Source organism: Muscardinus avellanarius (assembly GCF_963383645.1).
Source record: "Muscardinus avellanarius genome assembly, chromosome: 5".
Classification (NCBI taxonomy): domain Eukaryota; kingdom Metazoa; phylum Chordata; class Mammalia; order Rodentia; family Gliridae; genus Muscardinus; species Muscardinus avellanarius.
This window is the reverse complement of record NC_137790.1, coordinates 78,623,533-78,646,345: the sequence shown is the minus strand read 5'-3', so window position 1 is coordinate 78,646,345 and position 22,813 is coordinate 78,623,533. Positions and strand designations below refer to the sequence as shown.

Sequence of the window (22,813 nt, the reverse complement as noted above, 5' to 3'; positions counted from 1 at the left end):
TGTGGGGGGAAGGACTGTCTCTCGCCCTCTGGTGGACAAAGAAGGAAGAGGCGGGGTGGAAACTCAGACCAGACAGGGTTTCACTGTGAGATGAAGGAACACACACTCCTTTTGGAGCCTCTTTCCCTGCAGGGACTCATGAACACTGGGTTACAGGACGGGTGAGAGTGAATACATATTTTGCCTTTTTTTTTTTCCTTTGGGGATGGAACCCAACGCCTGTTGCATGCTAGGCAAGAGCTATGCCACTGAGCTACACTATTCACTTTCAGAAGCCCTTCTATTTACATACTTACATTACTTTTTTGGTGGTACTGAGGATTGGACCCAGGAGTATCCTACCTCTGAGCTACAACCCCAGCCCTATTTATTTTATTCTTTCTGTATTTATTTAGTGAAACTGGGGGTGGAACCCAGAGGCTTTTCTACCTCCAGGCTATACTCTCAGACCTATTTTATACTTTATTTGGGAACAGGGTCTCATGAAGTTGCTGAGAGCCTCACTAAGTAGCTGAGGCTGGCTTTGAACCTGTGCAATCCTCCTGTCTCAGCCTCCCATGCACTGGGATTATAAGTGTGCGTCACCTTGCCCGGTTCTATTTTATTCTTTATTTTAAAACAAGGTCTAAGTTGCAGAGGGCCTCACAAGTTGCTGAGGCTGGCTGTGAACCTGCGATCCTCCTGTCTCAGCCTCCATGCCCAGCTTTGAGAAGCCCTCCTATTTAAACGAAGAATTTACAGAACCCACTAATGGGCTGGACATGCATGGGTGAAGTGAGGGGAAGGGGCGAGTTTAGGGCTTGAACTGTTGCATAGACATGATATTATTTATTTATTTATTTATTTATTTATTTATTGCAGTACTGAGGATGGAACTAGGCATTCTACTTCCGACCTATACCTGCAGACCTATTTTATATTTTATTTGGAAACAGGGTCTCACTGGGCGCCTCACTAAACTGCTGAGGCTGGCATCGAACTTGTGATTCTCCTCTCAGCCTCCCAAGTACTGGGATTGCAAGCGTGCGCTGCCATGCCCGGCTCATAGACGTGCTTTAAAATGGTATAGTACAAGCTTCTACCAAAGGCAGTCAGAGGTTCCTGTGGTTTCCCCGGGGTTCCCCCCCCCTGCCCCCTCCCTCAGAAGAATGGTTCCTGGCTGAAGTGGCCCGGTTTGTCCCCCAGCAGGAGGTACACAGCTCACAGAACAGGACCCAGCAGTGGCGGATCCTTCTGCTTGGGGGTTTGGGAATGTCTCTGGTGAAGGGGCCCTCAGGTTGCAATCTGAAGTTTGAGCGGGAGGCCGCTGTGGTGGAGAGTAGAGGGTGCCCTGTGCAGCCGGAGAGGGGGGGGCAGAGCTAAGTGGGGCCTAGCCAAGGGGAAGGGGGCCTTGAAGTCTCTGTGAGGAGGTTAGATTTTACTCAGTATGGAAAAGGAGGTAAGAGGAGTGTTTTAAGCAGAAGTTCAAAATGGAAGATGTAATCTGTATTTGTAAAAGTTCCTTCTTGGTGCAGGTGCAGATGGGAGGGGGCAGTGGAGAGGAAGAACAGCCAGGAAGCTGCTGGCCTCAACATCTTTTTATTTTATTTTATTATTGTATTTTATGGTGCTGGGATGGAGCCCAGGGCCTAGCAGATGCGAGGCAAGTGCTGTGGTACTGAGCTCCACCTCTGCCCTGGAGACCTATTTTATTTTATTTTGTTTATTTATTTATTTTTGGTGGTGCTGGGGGTGTAACCCAGAGGCTCTACCTCCGGGCTATACTCCCAGACCTATTTTATATTTTATTCGGAAACAGGGTCTCACTAAGTTGCTGAGAGCCTCACTAAGTAGCTGAGGCTGGCTTCGAACCTGTGCGATCCTCCTGTCTCAGCCTCCCAAGCGCGGGGATTACAAGCGTGCACCACCATGCCTGGCTTTGCTTTTTTTTTTTTTTTTTTTTTTGGTGGTACTGGGGTTCCTGGAAGCCCTTCTACCTCCGGGCTACACTCCCAGACCTATTTTTACATTTTTATTTGGAAACAGGGTCTCCTAAGCCAGCGCGATCCTCCTGTCTCTGCCTCCCAAGCGCAGGGATTACAAGTGTGCGCCACCACGCCCGGCTGAAGACCTATTTTAAAGGAAGCATTTGCAGAACCCACAAATGGACTGGACGGGCACGGAGGTACAGCACAGGGACGGCGAGAGTTTTGGACCTGAATCACTGCATAGATCGAGTGCCATTTTACTGCCAGGAGGGAGAGCCTGCTTGGGCGGGGAATCCAGAAATCTGTTTTGGACGTGGTAAGTGTGAGACACCATGTGGTGCCGTTGAACAGGCATCGGGCAGCTGAGACTGGAACTGAACAGAGGAGAACAGGACGGAGATGCAAGCCAGGGAAGCCAGCAAGGGCTGGGACCAAGAGCTGTGGGCCTGTGGTCCCAGGAGCACACCTAGAGTGGGGAGCACTCCAGACAGGGTGTGAGGCAATCTCTCTCAAAGCCACGCTTGGCAGGGGGAGTTGGAAAAAAAAGCTGGTGAGGGCGGCGGGAAGACCAAGAGCCTGGGGCCCAGGAAACCACAGCAGAAATGACTGCAGACTCAGCAACGTGCACAGTCTTAGTGGGCTAGCAGACCTCTCGCCCAAACCTCTCACCTCTTGCCCAAGCCTCTTCCTGGCCCTGGGAGTCACTTGAAGCTGTCTCCTCTCTCCTGCCCACCCAACAAGGCCCAGTGAGGCTCTAAAATGCACAGCTGACCTGAGGTCTACTACTAAGCCTTCCTGACTTCTGTGAGCCATAGGGACAGCCCACCCTCTGGTGTGAGGGTCTCACCCTGGCCTCCTCTCCACCCTTTGCCCTCCCTAACTCCAGGGAGGGCCACAAGGCCACTTCAAATACGCCTCCTTGGCATATGGATTATTTTAAACACAAATGAAAACCAGCAGAAGTGAAAGAAGTTATTTACCTTCTCAACTGCCTAAAAGGAGAATGTAGTCATCTCTTGGTATCAGTGGGGAATTGGTTCAGGACCACCATGGATATCAAAATCCTTGGATACTCAAGCCCTTTATATAAAATGGCGAATTTGCATGTAACCTATGCAGACTCTCTCATATACTTTTTTTCATGGTACTGAGGATTGAACCCAGGTGTTCTATCTCTGAGCTACACCTCCACCCCTATATTATGTATTTATTTTTATTAAGTTGCTGAAGCTGGCCTGGAACCTGTGATCCTCCTGTCTCAGCCTTCCTTGTCCTAAGATTACAGGCATGTGACACCATGCCCAGCCATCCCATACTCTTTAAATAATCTCTAGATGACTTATAATACATAAGTCAATATAAATGCTATGGAAATAGCTGTTTTACTATGTTGTTTAGGAGATGAGGACAAGTAAAAACGACTTCATGTTTTCAGCACAGAAATGAGTATTTTGAAATTCTTTTGATCTGCAGTTGGCTGAATGCAAGGATGCAAGACCCATGAATATAAATTTTCCTTTTGTAAAGGAAATTTACGTTTGCAAAGGAGACTTCCATTTGTGTACCAAGAAAAGAGCCACTTCCAGAGGCAACTATTTTTTTTTTTTTTTTTGGTGGTGGTACTGGGGTTCCTGGAAACTCTTCTACCTCCAGGCTACACTCCCAGACCTATTTTTATATTTTTATTTAGAAACAGGGTCTCTTAAGCCAGCGAGGCTGGCTTCGAACCTGCGCGATCCTCCTGCCTCCGCCTCCCAAGCGCGGGGATTATAAGCGTGCGCCACCATGCCTGGCAAGAGGCAACTTTTATCACCCGAGACTCCTACTGCCGAACAAGACCAGAATTAGCATACTTCTCCTCCTCTGGCCTTCCCTAACTCACCACCCACCCCAGAAACCCCAAGCCCATTTCCTGTGGTTAGCCTAAGGTGGTCTAGAGGCCTCCATCATCTGGCCACCTCCTTGAGCCATATTTGGTGTATGTGTGAATTTCCCATCTGAGTAACTGAAGCTGCTTTCCCCTCCTCTCTTGTCTTTCATCAGTCAGCATTGAGCCTCAAAGGGTAGAGGGAAGAGGTCCCCCCTTACATTCCCCTCCAGCTGTGCTACCACTGCAGCCTCAGGGAGTTCCATCTGCTGTGGCTCCCATCAGCCAAAGCTCCACCTCCTCCAAGATGCCTCCCAGGACGGCTTCCCACGGCTGGCTGCTCACCTGCTGCACGGTCTCCACAGTCAACTCCATATAGCGGCTGATCGCTGCCATTGACCTCAGTGACTTGCAGTGTGAAAGGGTGGTGAGTGGCACCCAATCTGGATTCTTTCAAGTGAAAACGGGGAAATAGAAATAATTTTTAAAGTCAGGAGGGAGGCATTTTCTAAAAACAAGGCCCCATTTTATTTAGAAGAACCCCTAAGGTATTTCATCTTTTTGGGGGGTACATCTTACTTTCTCCTTCCTCTAAGATGTGTCTTACCAGCTCTCTTTTGAGGTCACCATGATCCCAAACTTTGTAGCACAAGGAAATCAGCGGGGAATCTTAAAAACAACACAGCTGAGGCTTTGTTCCCACCCCAGGCGTTCTGATTTCATTGGCATGGGGTGGGACCTGGTTGCTGGAGAGTTTAAGAGCTCCCCAAGAGATTCTAAAGAGTTGCAAACTGTGGGCACAACTATACGGGGTGTTAAGTAAACGCTTCTATAAAGCAGTGGTTCTCAAACTTTAGTGTGAGCTTGTTACAATACAGGCTGCTAGGCCCCACCCTCAGCTTCAGAGTCAAGACATCTGGCTAGAGGACCGGGTATGGTGGCGCACCCTTGTAATCCCACGCTTGGGAGGTGGAGACAGGAGGATCGTGCAGGTTTGAAGCCAGCCGCTGGTTTAAGAGACCCTGTTCCAAATAAAAATACAAAATTGGTCTGGGAGTGTAGCCCGGAGGTAAAAGGGCTTCCAGGAACCCCAGTACCACCACCAAAAAAAAAAAAAAAAAAAAAAAAAAAAGACATCTGGCTAGAGCCCTGGAATTTGCATTCCTAGCAGTCTCAAGTGAGGCTGCTTCAGGGACCACACTTCGAGAAGCACTGCTATAAAGGATTGTTCCCCAGATTCCACAGGCTTCTACTTTCTATACTAAGATACACAGAGCTCAAATATTTGAATTTCCTTTTGGGATATAATTTCCTAATAGTGGCTAGGATAGAATGAAAATAATGTCTGCTTCAGGCCTTCCTGTTCCATTGCCAGCATCACAAAAACCAAACACCAAACAAACAAAAAAACCTGGGCCTGGCCAGGCGTGGTGGCGCACGCTTGTAATCCCCGCACTTGGGAGGCAGAGACAGGAGGATCGCTCAGGTTTGAAGCCAGCCGCGCTGGTTTTAGAGACCCTGTTTCCAAATTTAAAAAAGTATAAAAATAGGTCTGGGAGTGTAGAAAGGTTTCCAGGAACCCCAGTACCACCAAAAACAAAACAAAACAAAACAAAAAAACAAACAAAGAAACAAAAACACCTGGGCCTGATGCCACACACCTGCAATCTCAGCTATTTAAGAAGCTGAGGCAGGGAGATGTCCAGTTTAATGCCAGCCTCAGCAATTCAGCGGGATCCTGTAGGTGACACTTTTAAGGATCAGCTTTTTAGTTAAATCAACTAATCACAAAGTAACAGGAATGGTGTAGTGATCATAAATAGCAAAGGTGTCCTGTGGCCTGGGATGGATTCCTGAGACAGTATGGCACACAGGTTCACAGAGGCGTGATGATGGGCTCAGGGACACTGCTACAGGGGTGATGCTGTGGACGTCAGAGAGGCTTGTGGAAGTGAGGATAACTTCAGCATTTGTAGGAAACAAGAGTAGAAATAACATTATTCTAAAGCTAATGTATTAATTTGTGTAGTATGTGTCTAAGGGCCTCGCTAAGTAGTTGCTGAGGCTGGCCTTGAACCTATGATCCTCCTGTCTCAGCTTTCCAAGCACTGGCCTACAGGCATGGCCAAGCGTGGGGAGACTTCTGGAATCCCCAAGCCCCAGCCTTTGGCAAGGCTCACCGCCGTGTGTAGTGTTAGTGGGACCAGACCTTGTCCTCCATCCTGGCCTCCAGGCTCTCCTCCTCTTTTTCTGCACAGGTCAAAAGGGCTTGCGTATCGGGGCTCTCTCTGGCGTCACTGGCAAATCCCAAGGCTCTTCTCACCTTGCTCCTCATCACACACGAAAGGAAAATGATCTGTGATGTGGATGTTAAGGCACAAAGAAGCGGAGCCCCCAGCAGCCGGGCCGCCCTTTACACGTGAAGCCCTCCCCAGCAGACCCCGTAGTCTTCCAGCTCTGAGCCCTTCCCTTCTCTGCCCCCAGACAGACCCGAGATCATCTGAGGACAGGGCTGGGCTGCCTCTCTCTCTCTGTCTTCCTGTCCCCTGGTAAATACTTATTAAAAAATTTTTTTGAAAACCATCTTTCCTGAAGGGCTCAGCTCACAGCGACAGTACATGCAGTGGGTTGGATAGGGGATACACAGCCAGAAGAAGAGGCCGTGTGAAGAAAGAGGCGGAGACCAGGTCCACCAGGCCACAAGCCACGCAACACCAGGCGCTGTCAGAAGCTGGGGGAGACAGGGGAAGATGCGCCCCTCGAGCCTCCAGAGCATGGCCTGCCTGGAATGCAGCCCACCATCACCAAGACAGCAGCCCACTCCCCACGGTCTGCACCTCCAGCCAGCACCTCCAGTGTGAGCTCCGCTGGCCCTTGAAGCATCGTGCCAAGGTCACTTGGGTGTCAGCAAATCAGGCAACAGCTCCCGGGAGCCAGGAAGCTGTTCAACAGTTGCTGGCAGATGCAGAACCTGACAGCTTTGAACTTGGGTTCTCTACCCCAAGCTCCATCACTGGAGAGCTGAGCAGAAGGGAGGCCGCTCAGCCTGCACAGCCTCTCCCAGCCCTGGGAGGGAGGCTAAGGACGAACCAGGGCTCACCAGAAGGCGCCGCCTACGGAAAGGGAGATGCCCCAGGGGGTGGAACCGAGCTTGGAAGCTGGGGCTTCTGGCCCCACCACCAGGAACCTTACGCCCTCATTTTGCTGTTCCACGGGGCTCCAGGAAAAAAATAAATTCCTTTTCAATAAAAGGAAAGCAAGCTGGATGTGGCACATCTTGTAATCCCAGTACTTGGGAGGCTGAGACAGGAGATTCGCAGGCTCAGGAAGAGCCTCGGCAAGGTAGTGAGGACTCTCAGCAACTGAACGAGACCGTTTCAAAACAAAAAATAAAAAGCAGAAGGGGGGTAGCTCAGAGGTACAATACCCCTGGTTCAATTTCCCAGTACCACAAACAATTAAAAAGTAAATAAATAAATAAATAAAAATAAAGGGAAATTGCAAGTAGCTGCCTTTGTGTCTGCCTGCCCCAGGCTTCAAACCACCCCAACCGCTGGAAGAGAGTCCGAGTGAGCAAGAGGGAAGGAAGGCAAGGTGCAGGGGGAGACCTGGGCCTCTCGAGCCCATGGGCCGGGGGTGGATACAGCAAGGTCCAGCGCAGCACGGCCGAGGTACGTCAGGAACCAGGGCGTGGCCCGCAGCAGGTACTCAGGCTGCTGGTCATGGGCCACGATGGCCGAGGCGTAGAGGAGGCCAGCCAGGGCCGACAGGAGCCGTGTCCACAGATAGATGCAGGAGAATGCCTTCCCCCGGCACTGGGCAGAGAGAAGAGGGGGCTAGCAGGAGGAACACCAGCTCTGAGACCCAGGCCCCTCAGTGGCAGCAGGATGGAGGGCAAGCTCTGGCCGCAGCCACTCCCTGAGGGCCCCACTTCGGTTAGGCTTCCAGCTTTTGCTCCAACTGCTTCCGTTACCTGGCGAGCTCCGTTCCGACTCATCCCGCAGCACCGGGCCTCAAATTAACTCTAGGAAATCTTCCTTTACCACTTGCACCCTAGGGAGAACAAGTAGCTCTCTCTTCTGGGCCCTACCGCACCTGACACCTCCCTCTAGCACAGTGCTTTTGCTGAGTGTGACTTTACGATGCACGTTGAGAGGGCTGGTCCTCACCATCTCAGCCCCCAGCTCTGGATGCCAGGCAGGGGCTGGTGGCTGCCGGCTGGGGAAAGGGAGGGAGACTGAAGGATAAAGCGTCATGCTCATCCTTCTCTTGCTGGGACCCCCCAACTCTGAATCTGGCCAAATGGGGAAGGTCAGGAAAATGAGAGAGAGTAGTTTGGCAATTTTGCAGCCAAGGAGACATTTTTGGAAAACAAGTAATGAACATATTAGTTCAAAAACAAGAAATAAAGCCAGGTGTGTTGGCACATGCTTATAATCCCAGTACTTGGAAGGCTGAGAAAGAATCACAGGTTTGAGACCAGCTTCAGCAACTTAGTGGGACTCTGTTTTCACATCAAAAATTAAAAATCTGGCAAAACAACAACATAAAAAAACAGACATACAACATTTATATGTAAATAGACTTAATGGGTATAGAGCCACTTAATTTTATTTTTTGTTTTAATTTTTTGTGGTATTAGGGATTGAACCAAGGGTGTTCTACCTCTGAGCTACACCCTGTGACCTTTACAGTTTTTTTTTGTGTGTGTGTGTGGTACTGGGGATGGAACCCAGGGACATTCTACTACCTCTGAGCGACACCCCCCAGCCCTCTTTTTTATTCTTTATTTGAAACAGGGTCTCTCTGGGTTGCTGAGATTTTTGCTACATTGCTGAGGCTATCTTTGAACCTGTGATCCTCCTATCTCAGCCTCCCAAGTATTGAAATTACAGGTATATGTAAACCACCATGCCAGCTTAAAACCACTTTACATGTACACTTATATGCATCTATACAAAACTGTATATTGATTAGATTAAATTACATAATATTTTAAAATTAACAATCTACATAGAATATATATATATATACATACACACATATATAAATATATATTAGTTTGCACTAGATGACCATATTTAGAGATAGACAGGCCTTGGCTAAGATATGAAAGAAATTCAGGAGAAAAGCACATTTAGTTCAGAGTCCCCTCCACTTTGTCTGGGGATGGAAACCAGAGGTATTTGACCTCCGAGCTATACCCCCTGCTCTATTTTTTTTTTTTTTATTCTTTACTTTGAAACAGGGTCTCACTAAGTTGCAGAGGCTGTTCGTGATCCTCTGGTCTCAGCCTCCCGAGTGCTGGGATTACAAGTGTGTCCACCACACCCAGCTCCCTCCATGTTCATTTTAACTCACAGAAGAATCCTCAGGAATGCTTCTGCATTTCAGCTAGTTTTCTTACCAGGCCCCTGTTTCTGACCACCATTACTGCCATCAGGCACACAGCAACAGCAGAGTCAGGTGCTAAGCAAGCATTTGTCCTGCAAAATGGGGGTGGGCCTTGGCCCCTGTTCCCAGGGGATTGGGGTGGAGACAACACCCTTTTCCAGGGTGTTTTCCTTCCCACACAGGAAGCAGCTCAACTATGGCCCAAGGCCCTGGGGGTCCCAGCACACAGTCCACCACATCCCTAGGAACCAACACAGGTAGACAGCACATGGTCCTAGCTCCCTCAAAGGTCTTCCTGCAATATGGCTCCCCAGCCCAGGCCCCTCTGGAGACCCAGCCACTGGGCTGCTGAGCTGAGCTGGGGCTCCCTGCTCTCCCCTCCTTAGTCTGAGGCTAGGAAACCTGCTGATGAGGCCCAGGCCCCGGGCTATTTCTGTCCATCAGAGTACAGGCTGGAGCTTCAGGCTAGCATTCACCAGCCACCCGCCATCCCTGAATCCTGGGCACCTGATCCCTGTCAGGCTACATGGAGGCCTGTTACACTTCGTGGTGTTAGGGCTGGCGCTGTTCCCATCAGTGAGACAGGATGCTTTGTCAGTTGTCCGCTGAGAGCCTCGGTAGAGTACACGCACCAGAGCCTGCCCTTCTCAGGTGCCTCTCCTCTGCCTGGACGGTGCTGGCCACACCTCTGCTCCTCACACCCCTTCCCTTCTGAGCTGGCCTGACAGCGGGGATAGTTTCTGCCCTTGCACCCCTGAGTGGCAAGGAGCCTTCTCTCCCTCTCTCCAAATCCCAAACATCTGTTTCTGCTCTATAAACATTTCTTCTAAACATTTGTTTAGAGTCCTGTGGCTTGCTGCACATCCTGTCTCCCACGAGACTATGAACTAACTCCCCATGGTCAATTCCCATTTGTACCCCAACAGGACCAGCCATAGGACTTTCCTAACCCCAGAAGTCTGCAAAATATCTACCACCAAGGTGCTCTGGGACTACACAGAGCCCAGCAGCTGAAGGCATCTAGCGTCTAAGCCCTTCTGCTCTGTAGAGGCAGCCTGGTTGGCCATAGCCCAGTGGCTTTTTCCTGGTCTTCTTTTCCTTGGCTACAAGTAATGACAAAGGCCTGGGCACGGTGGTGCATGCCTATAATCCTAGCAACTTGGGAGGCGGAGGCAGAAGATCTTGGGTTTGAGGCCCTCCTGGGCAACTTACTAAGACCTGTCTCAAAATAAAAATATTAAAACAGCCGGGCGTGGTGGCGCACGCTTGTAATCCCCGCGCTTGGGAGGCAGAGACAGGAGGATCGCGCAGGTTCGAAGCCAGCCGCGCTGGCGTAAGAGACCCTGTTTCAAAAATATAAAATAGGTCTGGGAGTGTAGCCCGGAGGTAGAAGGGCTTCCAGGAACCCCAGTACCACCAAAAAAAAAATATATATATTAAAACAGCTAGGGATATAGCTCAGTGATAGAGCACCCCTGGGTTCAATCCCCAGTACCCACACACATATACACAAAAAAAGAAAGAAAAGAAAAAGAAATGGGAAAGGACACAGCAGGCCTTCCACAAAAGGCCCGAGGAAGCTCACCTGCCTACTCTGCACATGTACCCTCGCTGCTGTCACACACTATGGCTCCTGAGAAAAATCTAAGCACCTGTGTGTGCCCACATGCACAGGGATACCACACCTCCAGGAGGACTAGAGCCTCGAAATGCCCCCCATGACCTAAGACCTGCCACAAGACCCACAGTCACAGCCGCACCCCAGCCTCACAATTCTGGAGAGTGGGGGGATCCGGGAGGCCCAGGAACCGAGGGCAGCAATGCTACCCAGCAGGTAGCCGAGGACTTCAGTATTCTCCTGCAAGAAGAGACAACACTCAGCGCTCTGCTGGGACTGCCATGTGTCCCGAGAAGCAGAAAAGCCTGATAAGCCTTCTGCTTTCTGAGGGTCCCTCCTGACCACGCCAGGGCTTGCCACCCACCCAGAGTGCTGCACAGGGGCCATGGGATGGATGTGACCTGCACCCTCCCGGAGGCAGCCCAGCCTCACCCGCAGTAGGCTTCCCAGCAGCCTCCGCTGTGGGCCTCGGACCGGGCTTGAAGCCTTCGAGACAGCAGCCCAGAACATCCAGGCTGGGCCCAGGCTCAGCGGCAGGGCCAGGGCAAATATGGTGGCTGTGAGCTGCCGCCTCCTCCGCCTTTCTCGGGAGCCCCGACCTGCAAGAGACACCAAAATCCCATCTGGCTCCTGGTATCCAGAAGTAGCCTGACAGCTGCATGGGAAGAGCAGGTGTTGATGCCACCCCTGAGGCTAGAACAGGTTCCCACGGGTGCTACAGCCAGGTCCACCCACCCTTCAAGGTCTTCGGAGTTGTGCCACCTCTTGGGAAGCCTTACCCTACTCCCAATGCTCCCAGCAATTGCAATTGGTGCTGGTCTCCTTTCTCAAGCAAGAAAGACAATTTATTATTATTATTATTATTATTATTATTATTATTAATTTTGTGGTGCTGGAACCCAGGGCTTCCTGCATGTTAGGCAAACACTCTACCACTGGGTTAGTCTTTGCAGACCTTATCTTTTACCATAAGTATCTATGTGCAGACAGAAGCACCTGTCCTAGACTACATGCCCCAAGGACAGGTGCCAGGCCCTGGTCGGTTCCTTAATCCATGGTGAATGTACTGATGAGAGGATGTGTCTGTGCCGAGGCAACCCAATTGGGAAAGGGATCTTCAAAAGTTTCCTTGAAATCTGAGACACAGTCCTCAGAGCACCTCTCAGAACACTGTCTCCTGGTGATACAGGGCGGCATGCCAGGCCCATGCAGGCAACCCCTCTTCTGCACGAGGGCTGAAGGTACTGCTGCCCCTTCTCCGGACCCTCAGACCCACAGACTCTGGCTGCTCTTCCATGTCCGTCCCTTCTAGCCCCTGCTCTGCCAGTGGTGCTCCACGCCTATTTCTGGCATCCACTTCCAGAAGTTTGGGGGCTTTGCTTGGCCACCCTGGATCCGCACACTGTTCATCCCCCAAGCCATGCACCATTCCCCTTCCAGGCCTTGGCCACACTGTTCCGCTCGCCTGCAATGCCCCTGCCTGTGCTCCTAGTTCCGGTATGCTTCCCTAGCACCTGCAGCCAGTTCCCTCCCTCTGGCTGCCCATGGTGTGCACAGCTCTGAGGTGCCGTCTCTAGGGTCTGTGCCTGCCAGGGCCTCAGCTCAGGGTGCAGAAAGGCATCAGCCCTCAGCTTGCTGATGAACCAACCGATGAGCGAAGATAGGGATGGATGGTCATGCACTCACCCGAATGAGACTTGAATGTAGACCCAAAGATTGGGAAGAGGATGAACATAAAGTTCACTAAGTCGACAGTTGCCAGGTAGGCGCCAGTGAAAACCTGGAGTAAATGGAAACAGAATCCTGGTGTTTAAGCATCTTTCTCCAGCAAATATGGTGGCTCTCATCCCGGGATCCCCTCGGGGTGTAACCCACATGGGTTACTCTGGTGAGCGCCGCCATCTATATTATTAGTGCAGCAATACCTCCCATCAGTCCCTAGGCAGGTCCATTTGAAGGCTAAGGACACAGGATGCTCAAATGACACAGATGCCCCTGGGTAGGGATGGGGCCAGAACCTGGCCCTTTGATTTCTTTCCACTGCATAGGAAGACTTTGCTATGTAACTGCGGCCCAACCACTGAACCTCACTGGGCCTCAGTTTCCCCATCTGTATAAAAAGCGTAACAACAGTGCCTCCCTCAAAAACTGTCAAACAGATTTCTTGAAAGAATTCATGGCAAGTGCTTAGACCAGTGCCTGGAGAGAGTAAACAACTTACAAAGGCACCAGAGACTGGGACAGTACAGTTACTGGTTAAGAGTGCTTGTGTAGAGTATGAATCCTGGCTCTACTTACTAGACAGCCACTTTAGAGAAACTATTTGGCCTTTCTTTCTTTCTTTCTTTCTTTCTTTCTTTCTTTCTTTCTTCAGGTCTGGGGATGGGACCCAGGGGCATTTGACCTCTGAGATACAACCCCTGCCCTATTTTTTTATTCTTTTTATTTTGAAACCGGATCTCACTGAGTTTCAGAGAGCCTTACTAAGTAGCTGAGGCTGTCCACGAACCACGATCCCCTGGTCTCAGCCTCCTGAATGCTGGGATTACAAGCGTGCACCACCACGCCCGGCTTACTATTTGGCCTTTCTATTCCTCCGTTTTCACATCTATAAAAGAAGGTTCATGAGAGCCATGCACAAGAAAGTTTGAGAATTAAGTGGGTTAATACGTGTACTCAGTGTCAAGGGTGTAGTTAAGTATTTAATAAACACTAGCTATTATCACTGGACTTGAGTGCAGCCTCATTCTATCCAGTTAGTTGAAGGGAATGAGCACCCAAAATCAAAGGGGGTGTGCTTCTAAGAGAACACTGCTCAGCTCTTCCAAACTGTGTCCTGACCACTAGGCTGTCCTCCTTCACATCTAGCTGGGTGGACACAAGGCCAGGACCAGCCCCATAAGGTCCCTACAGTAGAGGGACCAAGGAAATACAAGTTTTCCTTGGGAGATGTTTAGGAAGAGGACCCTTCTGCCCAGGTTTGATTGAAAGTGTAGACTTTGGGGAAACTAGAAACTGCTTCTCACTTCCTCTTAAACCCATATCGGCACCTGGAAAAGGACTTAGCTGCCCTTGAAAGAGCTGGGGCTGGACTCAGAACTTAAAACAGTAACTACAATGATTATTGACGGAGCATCAGCTGTGAGCTGTTTGGAGTGGTGGGATAGAGCAGTGAATAAGTCCTTGCTATGGGGAGCTGACATTCTGGTGGGGTTAACATACAATAAGCAATAAATAAGTGTTGTAGTGAGGGGAAGCTGCAGAAAAAAATCAGAGTGGGCTGAGGGGCTCTGGAGTCCTGGTGGGAGAAGTAAGCTACCATTCTACACAGGGAAGGCCTTATTTTGAGGGTGGCTTTGAGTGAACACTTGAAGGAGGTGAGCCATGTGGCTATGGCGTACAAGGGATTTTGAAGGGGGGAAAAGGAACAGAAGGGTACAGGCCCTGAGGGAAACTGTGTCTTGCATGTGGAAGAAGCAAGACAGAAGCCATTATGGCTGCAGCAGAGGAGGGGAAGCCAGGCCTGTGTAGGACCCACGTACCTGGATCGTGAGCTGTCTGGCCAGAATCGCCCCCACGGTGTCACACAGGCTGGTCAGCAGGCAGCACGCAGCGCACAGTGCCGACTGGTCCTGTCCAGACTTCTTTGTACATCTCAGGTAGAGAAGCCTGGGGTGACGAGGGAGAGGGCAAAACATAAGAGCTGTGCTTGGGGACAGGCCGAAGCAGATCTCTAAAAAGGGCAACTGTGACCTTGCAGCCCTCTGAAGAACTTTCTTTCCCAGGTACGTAGCAGGCATTTCTGAACCCAGTTTACAGACAAGGACACTCAGAAGAGCCCCAAGCCTCTGGTTAAGGAGCCCAGGCCAGGAGTCAGAACCCAATCACATAGGGACATCATCGCTCTCTAAGGAAGGGGGTGACTGTCCTCCTCCAAATCAGGCCAACTCAGTCTAACAACCCACCTCTCTACCCTAACAAGATGGCTCTTGCTTTTCATGTTCTGAAAGAGAAATAAAAGGAGTATAAAATAACCCAAGTTGCTGGGCGTGGTGGCGCATGCTTGTAATCCCAACATTTGGGAGGCGGAGACAGGCTGGGACTGTAGCTCAGAGGTAGAATGCCCCTGAAAAAAAAGAACCTAAGCACTGCTGCTAACTATAGAGCTAATTGCCTAAATTTAAAAGGTAGTCTCTGGGCAAGGTGGTATATGCCTGTAAAAATCAGCTACTCTGGAGGCTGAGACAGGAGGATCATAGGTTTGAGGCCAGTCTGGACAATTTAGTGAGATCTTGTTTTAAAACAAAAATTTAAAAAGGGCTGGGGCAGCCGGGCATGGTGTACACTTGTAATCCTAGCATTTAGGAGGCTGAGACAGGAGGATCGTGGTTTGAGGTCAGCCTCAGCTACATAGTGGGGCCCTTTGCAACTCAGTGAGACCCTGTTTCAAAATAAAGAATAAAAAAATAAGGCTGGGGGTATAGCCCGGAGGTAGAATGCCCCTGGGTTCCATCCCTAGTACTGGAAAAAAAAAAAAAAAAAAAAAAGGCTTGGATATCCCAGAGGGTGGGATAATACCCACACTGCCTCATTAGTTTCCATCCCCTGATCCAGAGTTCAATCTTTACAAGCCCCCCCCCCAACAAACACAAACACCCACTAGGGATGAACCCAGGGGCACTCTACCACTGAGCTACATCCCCAGTCCCTTTGTTTTATTTTGAGACAGGGACTGCTAATTTTTCTAGGCTGGCTCTGAACTTGTGATCTTCCTGCCCCAGCCTTCAGAGTCACTAAGATCACAGATGTGGGCTGGCGAGTCTGCAGCTTTGTAACAGGTTCTGGGGTTGCCATTCTTCTGGTTCACTCGGGCACGCTATTTAACCTTTCAGTACCCAAATTTAATCAGCTGTGAGTGTGGTAACAGTGCCCACATCCTCATGGGCTGTGGCAGGGACGGGCTGAGTGAACAGATGCAGCCCTGGGCCCACAGTGGCTTCCTATTCTGGCTGTAGAATCTCTGCAGCACTATAAAATGCCCAAGGGCAATCTGTGGGTCTCACAGGGTGAGCTGGTTTCACTCTCCCCTGAGGGTTGCTGGTCCACTCTCCCCTGCCAGGGAATACTAGCACCCTGGGTACCACCCTGGGCACTGTCTCTGGATTTCTGTGCTTGGGACAGAGTGTTTCATCTTTAGAAGCCAGGTTACCGGTTACAGTGACCGCCTGGTCAGACAGCTGCAGTTGCTAGACAGACACAAAAGCTGCGGCTACAGTCGGTCCTCAGCACTCTGCTGCCAGCTAAGAGGGCTTGGGTAAATTGAGGCCAGAAACATCCATGGATTTGCGGAGGTCCCCAGGGTCGGGGGCAGAGCTACAGCACGTTTAGAGCATGCTTAAGAGCGGCTTCCTAAGAGATTTCCCCAGGACTGCTTCATTTAGTCTCCTACTCATCCTTGGAGGCTTTAGTCTCATTCAAGTGAGGAACAAAGGCTTTGTAACTTGCTCAGTTCACACCTCGAGTCAAAACAGCTGACAATAGAACCCGGCTGGGGCCCCACGCACCGCGCCACCCAGCCTCCCGGCGCGTGGAGCCCGGAAAGAAGTATCCGACTTCGGTCCACAGAGAAATGTTAGATTTGATCGAGGACTTGCGCTGCCTTCTCCACTCACCCACCCACCCAGCCAGCCCTTTCCGCCCCTTCCTCCAGCTTTCCCAGAGAAACCCGCAGCGGCGTAGCGCCAGCCCCCACGCAGCCCCGGGCCCCTTACAGCGCGTGGAAGGCGACCCAGCAGGAGGCGGCGCAGGTCCACAGGCCGAAGGAGATGCAGACGCGGTGGCGGGCGAAGCAGCGGTCCAGGTAGCCCCAGTCCCAGGGCGCGGGCGCGGGGCTGGGCGCCTCCCCCATGGCCCCGCCACGCGGGGCCGCGACACCCGAAAAGTTTCCGGGACCGCCGGCCGCGGCTCCCACCTCCGCGGCTATTGTGGGGTCGGCGGCGCAGCGCCCCCCAGCGGCCGGAGCGGCCCGCGCCGCGGCGCACAAAGGCGGCGGCCGGCGCTCTGCACCCCGCACCCCGCGCCCCACGCCCCGCGTCCCGCGTCCCGCACCCCGCGCTCTGCACCCCGCGCCCCGCGCCCCGCACCCCGCGCTCTGCACCCCGCACCCCGCGCCCCAGCTCGCCTCCCGAGAAGCGCGTGGGGCCCGGCCGGCTGAGCGCCCCCGCCCATCGTTAGAAGGCGGGGGCACACCCGCAGGAAGGCCGCCACGAGCCCAGCAACGCCCCGCGCCCCCCTCCCCCGACCCGACCACCCAGGGGCCGCCCGCCGCGGGAGCCTGCCCCGACCGCCTCGCCGCCCTCCCTCCGCAGCCTGGGGACCGGCGGCGCTGCTTCAAAACAAACCCTGTCGTTTTAAATTTTCCTTATTGATTTTAGTAAATTTGCTTAAAGCAGAACATGACTATCATTTCATTTTTTAAACTTAACAGCTTTATCGAGCTGTGGCTCAGATACCGCCAACTTTGTAGAGATCTTCCTTACTCTCCCCTCAAGCCCCCCTTAGTAGTGACTCTCCATTTCTCTCCAACACTCCTATCGCTACTGCCTGTTCTGGACATTCCATACGAATGCAAGCATCCAATGTGTGACCTGTTTGTGACTGAATTCCTTCCCTTAGCATAATGTTTCTGAGGTTCATCTGCATTGTAGCATGTATTAGCGCTTCATTGCTCTGTGTGTGTGTGTGTGTGTGTATGTGTGTGTGTGTGTGTGTGTGTGTGCGCGCGCGCATGTGTGTTGCTTAAGATCGAACCCAGGACCCTGTTCATGCTAGAAAAGCACTGTCACTGAACTACATCCCCAACCTATACATCCTTCTTTTTTATTGCTGAATAATAACAGGTTGCAGGGATATACCACATTTTATCATTCATTCATCAGTTGATGGACATTTGGGTTATTTTCACTTTTATGGCTATTATGAATAATGTTGCTATGAATATTTGTGTGTAAGTTTTTGTATGGGCAAGTTTTTTTTGTGTCAAGAGGCACAAAATTCTACTCTTATATTCCTAGGAGTAGAATTTTCTGGTTCATGCGATAATCTTATTTTTTATATTTTGAGGAGCTATCAGAATATTTTCCAAAGTGGCTACACTATTTTACCAGTTCACTCTTTTTTTTTTTTTCTTAGCGGGTTTGGGGATGGAACCCAGGAGCATTTGACCTCCGAGCTTCACCCTCTGCCCTATTTTTTATTCTTTATTCTTAAACAGGGTCTCACTAAGTTGCAGGGGGCCTCACTAAGTAGCTGAGGCTGTATGCGAACTGACATCCTTCGGTCTCAGCCTCCCGAATGTTGGGATTACAAGCGTGTGCCATCATGCCCGGCTTCAGTTCACTTATTTTTAAAAGTTATGGCCTCGCACAAGAGAAACGAAATACCATATAGTGTTTCAGGCATTGTTATGATCCTTTCAATATTCATATGTTGAGACCTAATCACCAATTTGATGTGCAAAGAGGTGGCGCCTGCCGGGCATGGTGGCAGAGAGGATCACGGTTTGCAGCCAGCTTCAGCTATTTAATGAGGCTCTCTGCAATTTAATGAGACCCTGTTTCAAAATAAAGAATAAAAAAATAGGGCTAGGGGTGTATCTCAGAGGTAGAATGCCCATGGAACCCCAGTACGGAAAAAAACAAACAACAACAACAACAACAACAACACAACAACAACAAAAAAGAGGTGGCGCCTTTAGCAGGTGATTAGGTGTGGACATGGCAAGAAGTCACCATTTATGACTCAGAAAGCCCTTAGCAGACACCAGTCCTGCTAGTGTCTTGATTTTGGTCTTCCCAGGCTCCAGGACTGTGAGAAATAAATGTACGTTGTTTCTAAGCCACCCGGCCTGTTTTGTTATAGCAGCCTGAATGAACTGAGGGAAGCATCCTGCTAGGAGCTGGGGTCCTACTGCTGAAAAAGAGCTTACAGCCCAGGAGCAGAGAGACATTAAACAAGGGAAATAAATTATTAACCAAGTCAGGCCCAAAATAAAATAATATCATGATTAAGATGAAATGATAAAAATGAGTGCCAAAAAAGGCATGACTAAGGGATTAAATGAAAAAGAAAAAAATATAACCCAAGTTTCTCATAGTCTGTAATAATAAGTGCCTACAGTGTCTTCCCAGCAGAGCAGCTGCCTACACCACTCAAATCTCTGCCCCTGGCTCCTCAAGGGATTTGCATATGCCCTCTAAGTGTCTAAGTGTATCAATAGTCATTTCTTTCTTATTTCTCTCAGTTACTGACCTGTGATTTCCTACATCCTCAGCTCCTCTGATGATGTGGTCTACTAACTATTCCCAAAAGATATTCTACTTCACTTTTCTTCTTTCTTTCATTTGTTCGTTCATTCTTTTTTGTGTGTGTGTGTGGTACTAGGGATTGAACTCAGGGGCATTCTACCTCCAAGCTACAGCCTCACCATTTTTTATTCTTTATTTTGAAACAGGGTCTCACTAAATTTCTAAGGGCCTCACTAAGTAGCTGAGGCTGGCTGTGAATCTGTGATCCTGTCTCAGCCTCCCAGGTACTGGGATTACAAGCGTGCGCCACCACACCTGGCCTCTTCTTCCTATTTCTCTAGCACGGGAATCCTTTCCATGTCACCATCTCTCCAAGCCCCAAATGCAGGATGTCCTTATGCTCTCAGTTTTATAGACTTGAAGACAACACTAGTTGTTTGACTCACTATTATAGCGTCCCTCCCTCTCAGGCTCTGTGTAAGTCCTCAGAGGCTGAGCTGAGTTTTAAAACTGCTTCATTTTGCCCCACCCACTTTAGACCAGGTGACAATTTCTGTTCTCCCTTTGAGAATCTAAGAATTTTTTTTTTTTTTTTTTTGGTGGTACTGGGGTTCCTGGAAGCCCTTCTACCTCCGGGCTACACTCCCAGACCTATTTTTACATTTTTATTTGGAAACAGGGTCTCCTAAACCAGCGCGCGCGGCTGGCTTCGAACCTGCGCGATCCTCCTGTCTCTGCCTCCCAAGCGCGGGGATTACAAGCATGCGCCAGCACGCCCGAAAAGCCCTATTTTTTTTAAATCTTTTTTTTTATGGTACTGGGGTTCCTGGAAGCCCTTCTACCTCCGGGCTACACTCCCAGACCTATTTTTTGAAATGTTTTTATTTGGAAAAAGGGTCTCTTAAGCCAGCGCTGCTGGCTTTGAACCTGCGCGATCCTCCTGTCTCCGCCTCCCAAGAGCAGGGATTACAAGCGTGTGTCACCATGCCCAGTTTTTATTCTTTATTTTGAAACAGGTTTCATTAAGTAGCGGAGGGCCTCACTAAGTAGCTGAGGTTATCCATTAACCTCGATCCTCCTGTCTCAGTCTCCCAACTGGTGGGATTACAAGCGTGCGCCACCACGCCCAGCTAAGAATTCTTTTTGAGACATTTTCTGTTCTCCCTTTGAGAATCTAAAGAAAACCTCATCCTTGAGAAACACGAACATGTGTGTATACCCACACACAACTTCTCAGTCTCCCACACTGTATAGGTCCCTCTGGATTCCATGGACAAAAAGAGCCCAGACTAAATCTAACCACTATTTTAAGGGTTTAAGTCCTCTCCTGAGTCCCTGCCTAAGCAGTTGGGCCAGGGTAGTGGAGATTGTCAGTATCGGAAGCACTCTGACAGCTGTCAACAGAGCTGACCCATGGGTCCTCTCTGGCATATGTCCTTGGAGTCAGCATGGGTTAGCTTCCTGTGGTTCCTGTAACCAGTTTCCACAAATTACCACACCTATAGTGGTTTGAAACAACAGAAATGTGTAAGGCACCTGTAATTCCAGTACTTGGGAGGCTGAGACAGGAGGACTGCAGGTTTGAGAACAACCTTAGCCAACTTAGTGAGACTCTCAGCAACCTAGAGAGACCCCGTTTCAAAACAAAAAAAGTATAAAAAAGGCTGGGGGTGTAACGCAGAGGTCGAAGCCCTATGGGTTCGATCCCCAGTAACACACACACACACACACACACACACACACACACACACACACACAAATTGCAGGATCTTTTCTGGCTCAATACAGAGGAGAGGTGGGGAGAGGGGAGAAGTGGGGTAGGACCTAGGGGAGAACTCACTACATGCTGTGTGCATGTATGCCCCACTCTGAACTTCATCATGGTGTATGATTACAATGCACCACTAAAAAAATAAAGAAAAAACAAGAATGCCATTGGGTTACTTTTTTTTTTTTTCTTTTTTTGCAGTACTGGGAATTGAGCCCAGGAACATTCTACCTCTGAGCTACATGCCTAGTCCTATTTTTTATTCTTTATTTTGAGACAGGGTCACAGGGTCTCACTAAGCTGTAGAGGGCCTTACTAAATTGCTGAGGCTGGCCACGAACCTGTGATCCTCCTGTTTCAGCCTCCCAAGTACTGGAATTACAAGTGTATGTCGCCATGCCCAGCTCTATTGAGATTTTGATAGCAATTACATTTAATCTGTATATTGCTTTAGGTACTATGGGCATTTTCCCAATATTGTTTCTATCCATGCACACGAACTATCTTTTTATTTATTTGTGTTTTTTTCAATTTTGTTCATTAATATTATTTCTAGTTTTAGTACCTAAGTGTTTCACTTCCTTAGTTAAACTTGTTTCTAAGTATTTTTTATTTTTAATGTTGTGAGATTTTTCTTTTTTTTAGATTTTTCTTGATTTTATTTGTCTAAGCCATCATTTGAATATAGATATGCCATAGACTTTTTTTTTTTTCATTACTAGGGATGGAACCCCAGAGCATTCCTACCTCTGAGCTACGCCTCAACCCTTTTTTTTTTTTTTTTTTTTTTTTTTTTTTTTTTTTGTGGGTCTGGGGATGGAGTCCAGGGGCATTCGACCTCCGAGCTACAACCCCTGCCCTAATTTTTATTCTTCAATTTGAAACCGGGTCTCACTGAGTTGCAGAGGGACTCACTAAGTAGCTGAAGCTGTCCAAGAACCGTGATCCTCTGGTCTCAGCCTCCCGAATGCTGGGATTACAAGCGTGCGTCACTACACCAGGCTTCTCAGCCCTATTTTTTATTCTTTATTTTGAAACAGGGTCTTGCTGAGTTGCAAAGGACCTCATTAAGTAACTGAGGCTGTCTGTGAACCAGATCCTCCTGTCTCAGCCTCCCAAATGCTGGGATAAGTGTGTGCCACTATGCCAGGCTTGCCATAGACTTTTGTATACTGATTTTATGTCCTGCAACTTTACTGAAGTCACTTATTAGAACTAACAGTTCACTGGTCAAAATTCTGGTGTTTTTTACATCTAGGATCCTGTCATCTGTGAATAGAAACAATCCTCTTCCTTTGTGATTTGGATGCCTTTAACTCCTTCTTCCGGTCTGTCTGCTCTCGAGAGTACTTTTAGTGCTGTGGAACCAGAAGTGTTGAGCGTGACCACTCTTGTGTGACCACTCTTGCACCAGATCTTTGAGGAAGCGCTCAGTTTCCTTCCCACTGATTATGATGTTTGCGGTGGAGTTCTCATAAATTCCCTTTATTTTGTTTAGGAACTTTCCTTCATACCTAAACTTCTTTGTGTGTGTGTGTGTGTGTGTGTGTGTGTGTGTGTGTGTGTGTGGTACTGGGGATGGAACCCAGGGGCATTCTGCCTCCGAGCTACACCTCCAGCCCTATTTTTTTATTCTTATTTGGAAACAGGGTCTCACTGAGTTGCAAAGGGCCTCACTAAGTAGCTGAGGTCCTCCTGTTTCAACTTCCCAAATGGTGGGATTACAAGTGTGCACCTCCACGCCCAGCGATACCTAAATTTTTAAGAGTTGTGATCAAGAAAGGGATATTGAACTTTTTTCAATGCTTTTTGTGTCAACTGATATGAGGATGTGGTTTTTGTCTTTCAGGCTGTTAGTGTGATGTGGCAGATCGATTGATCTGCATATATTAT

The 22,813-nt window shown here is 49.4% G+C and overlaps 1 protein-coding gene across 2 annotated transcripts in view; it reads right to left on the bottom strand.

Moving 5' to 3' along the window:
• TMEM44 (transmembrane protein 44) overlaps positions 1-16,754 on the bottom strand; it is a gene marked incomplete at both ends in the record, with an annotated part of 41,985 nt that extends 25,231 nt beyond the window's left edge. For both annotated transcript variants that reach the window (XM_080695724.1, XM_080695725.1), the window contains 8 exons: positions 4,180-4,284; positions 6,044-6,190; positions 7,479-7,649; positions 11,000-11,086; positions 11,279-11,445; positions 12,533-12,626; positions 14,389-14,515; positions 16,618-16,754. In XM_080695724.1, coding sequence (XP_080551850.1) covers positions 4,180-4,284; positions 6,044-6,190; positions 7,479-7,649; positions 11,000-11,086; positions 11,279-11,445; positions 12,533-12,626; positions 14,389-14,515; positions 16,618-16,754 — 1,035 coding nt within the window. The remainder of the gene's footprint in view (positions 1-4,179; positions 4,285-6,043; positions 6,191-7,478; positions 7,650-10,999; positions 11,087-11,278; positions 11,446-12,532; positions 12,627-14,388; positions 14,516-16,617) is intronic.
• Positions 16,755-22,813: the final 6,059 nt, after the last annotated feature.